Source organism: Poecilia formosa, unplaced genomic scaffold (genome assembly GCF_000485575.1).
Source record: "Poecilia formosa unplaced genomic scaffold, Poecilia_formosa-5.1.2 Scaffold92, whole genome shotgun sequence".
Taxonomy (NCBI): domain Eukaryota; kingdom Metazoa; phylum Chordata; class Actinopteri; order Cyprinodontiformes; family Poeciliidae; genus Poecilia; species Poecilia formosa.
The window spans coordinates 650,910-653,715 of NW_006800031.1; the positions used below are offsets into that span (position 1 = coordinate 650,910).

At 38.1% G+C, this 2,806-nt stretch overlaps 1 protein-coding gene across 1 annotated transcript in view; it reads left to right on the forward strand.

Annotated features, from left to right (window-relative positions):
• The first annotated feature begins 134 nt into the window (after positions 1–134).
• Positions 135–2,806, forward strand: part of LOC107836847 (UDP-glucuronosyltransferase 2A1-like) — a 3,023-nt gene continuing 351 nt past the window's right edge. Inside the window, exons 1-6 of the mRNA XM_016674212.1 lie at positions 135–606; positions 724–872; positions 1,009–1,140; positions 1,466–1,553; positions 2,348–2,567; positions 2,711–2,805. Of these exons, the coding sequence (XP_016529698.1) occupies positions 183–606; positions 724–872; positions 1,009–1,140; positions 1,466–1,553; positions 2,348–2,567; positions 2,711–2,805 (1,108 nt within the window). The 5' untranslated portion in view covers positions 135–182. The remainder of the gene's footprint in view (positions 607–723; positions 873–1,008; positions 1,141–1,465; positions 1,554–2,347; positions 2,568–2,710; position 2,806) is intronic.

Below are 2,806 nucleotides of genomic sequence, written 5' to 3' on the forward strand. Positions count from 1 at the left end.
AGCCGGTACTGGAGACGCTGGTGGACAGAGGACACCAAGTGACAGTGCTGATCCCGAGTGCATCGATGTTCATGAAAAGCAGCGAACCGTCCCGCTTCCAGTACGAACCTTTTAACATCTCCGTCTCCCTGAAGGATATAGAAAGTTTTCTTAAGGAGTTTCTTCACTTCGGCATTTACGAGATGGATTTTATGGGCTACTTTCAGATTTATGTTAGATTTATAGAACTGATAAAGAACAACATGAAGGTTTCTTTCAGTATGTTGGATGGAGTTGTGAAATCAGAAACAATAATGAAGAAGCTGAAGAAGGGAAACTACGACGTGCTTTTTTCTGATCCTGTCTACCCTGGTAGTGATCTAACTGCGGACATTTTGGGGATCCCTCTCATCTACTCACTGCGGTTTTCCTTGGCTCACAACTGGGAGAGGATGTGTGGTCAGCTTCCTGCTCCACCGTCCTTTGTCCCGGGTGCTATGAGTAAACTCACAGACAAGATGAACTTCTCAGAGAGACTGTGGAATGTCCTCTTCTACGCTCTGCAGGACGTCGTAATAGACCAGTTCATGTGGAAAGATCTTGACAAATATTACTCTGAAGTCAAAGGTAAGCAAATTATAAAGAGAGAAACACACTATATGTATTATGTAAAATAAAGCTTAAAAGTCTTCATTGTAATTTAAGATTAACATGTCCATGTCTTACTCATCCACTGCAAAACAGGAACACCCACCAGTGCTTGTGAGATGATGGGTAATGCTGACTTTTGGTTGATGAGAACCTACTGGGATTTTGATTTTCCTCGTCCACTCCTCCCCAACTTCAAATTCATTGGAGGGATCCACTGCAAACCAGCTAAACCTTTACCAAAGGTGTGGTTATAATCCACCAATTTAAACCCCATTACATCACAACAATATCCCTGATGTAAAATAGGTTTATCTACCCACATAAGTCTGAATAAGGGTCAACTAAATGGTTTACAAAGTGTTCATATCTATTTTGCAGGAAATTGAAAAGTTTGTCCAGAGCTCTGGAGACGCTGGTATCGTTGTCTTTTCTTTAGGATCGATGGTCAAGAACCTGACCACAGAGAAAGCGAACATGATCGCCTCAGCGCTTGCTCAGCTTCCACAGAAGGTCAAGAATAGATCATTTAAACTTCAACTTCCAAGCAGTTAAATTCAGCTTAATGAATATAACCCAAGTTGTTTTTTTACCCATCTGTGGCGTTTGAAATTAATATGTGCACGGAGTCAATTCAAATAGAAATGGATAAATACAACTCTAGTATAAAGCACATTGATACACCACAGTGATTAGCATAGTGCTTTATAAATTCTTTATATTTATCATTTCATCAACTTCTTATAAAAAGTACAAAGTTTGACTGTCTGGTTTGACTGTCTGATTTTCTCAAGTTGTTCTAAAGAATTAAGTTACAAATTATTTTAAATATTTATAGGTGCTCTGGAGATACAGCGGAGAAAAACCTCAAACTCTTGGTTCTAATACAAGAGTTTATGACTGGATTCCCCAGAATGACCTGCTGGGTGAGTAAATGCAAGCACCATTTCTTAAACAGCTATTTAAAAAAGCATAACATAAAACTTGCACAGTTAGATAACCAACAAATAATGAATTTGAGTAGTTGTAGCTCTCTTCACGACATAAGATACAGGTCGGATCTTTGAAACAGGCGTTTTGTCTTAATTGTCATCATGTCATAATATCAATAAAGCCTAAGGCAAGTACATATAGCATAAAAAGAAGATTGCCAAGAATGGAACCCTGTGGCACCCCACAAAAAAGGTGATGAAAAGATAAAACTAAAAGAAAACTTATTTCACTCCAACCAGCTCAGGGCAGAACCTTGTAATAATATGTCTATTGTCTGATGATCCAGGTGAGATCAATTATTTTTTGGTGAATTGAATCAAAGGCTGGAACGAACTCAAAAAGCATAAAAGAAACCATAATATTACCACAGTCTGTGATCCATAGGATGTCAATAAAAATTAAAAAAGCTGATTTTGTGTTTGGCAGGAGGAAAAAGCCCTTTCTGAAAAACCTCAATACAATTCTATTTACAAAGCACTTTAGCTACATAAAAAACAGCCTTTTCTAAGGTTAAAGACAAGAATAAAAGCCTAGATATAAATCTAAAATTAGACAATGATGATCCATATCAGATTTTCTGTTTGCTCACATTTATGTCAATGCAAAAAGAAGCTGATAAATAAAACTATTTTATAAAGCCATGACTTGCTTTTATTCAGAGCTGCCATCTATATCATTATTACGCCATGAAAATAAACACATATTTAATAACGTTGGTTTGTAACAGGTCATCCTAAAACCAAAGCTTTCATCACTCACGGAGGGACAAACGGGATCTATGAGGCCATCTACCACGGCGTTCCCATGGTGGGAATCCCCATGTTTGGGGACCAACCAGACAACATGGTGCACATGGAGGCCAAAGAAGCTGCAGTTACTGTTAAACTGAACTTTATGACTATTGAGAGCCTGAGAGACGCTGTCAACACCGTCATCAATGACAAATCGTAAGTACTTCATCTTATTTTTTACTATTTTGATGATTTTTACAATAATCAAACACTTTTCTTGCATTCCTGGAAAGGAAAAATACAATCTTCCTATTTGATGAGTTAAAAACTGACAGATACTTGTGCAAACTCATCCACAGATACAAAGAAAATGTGATGCGACTCTCCAAAATCCACCATGACAGACCCATGAGTCCTCGGGACGAGGCCGTCTTCTGGATCGAGTTCACCATGAG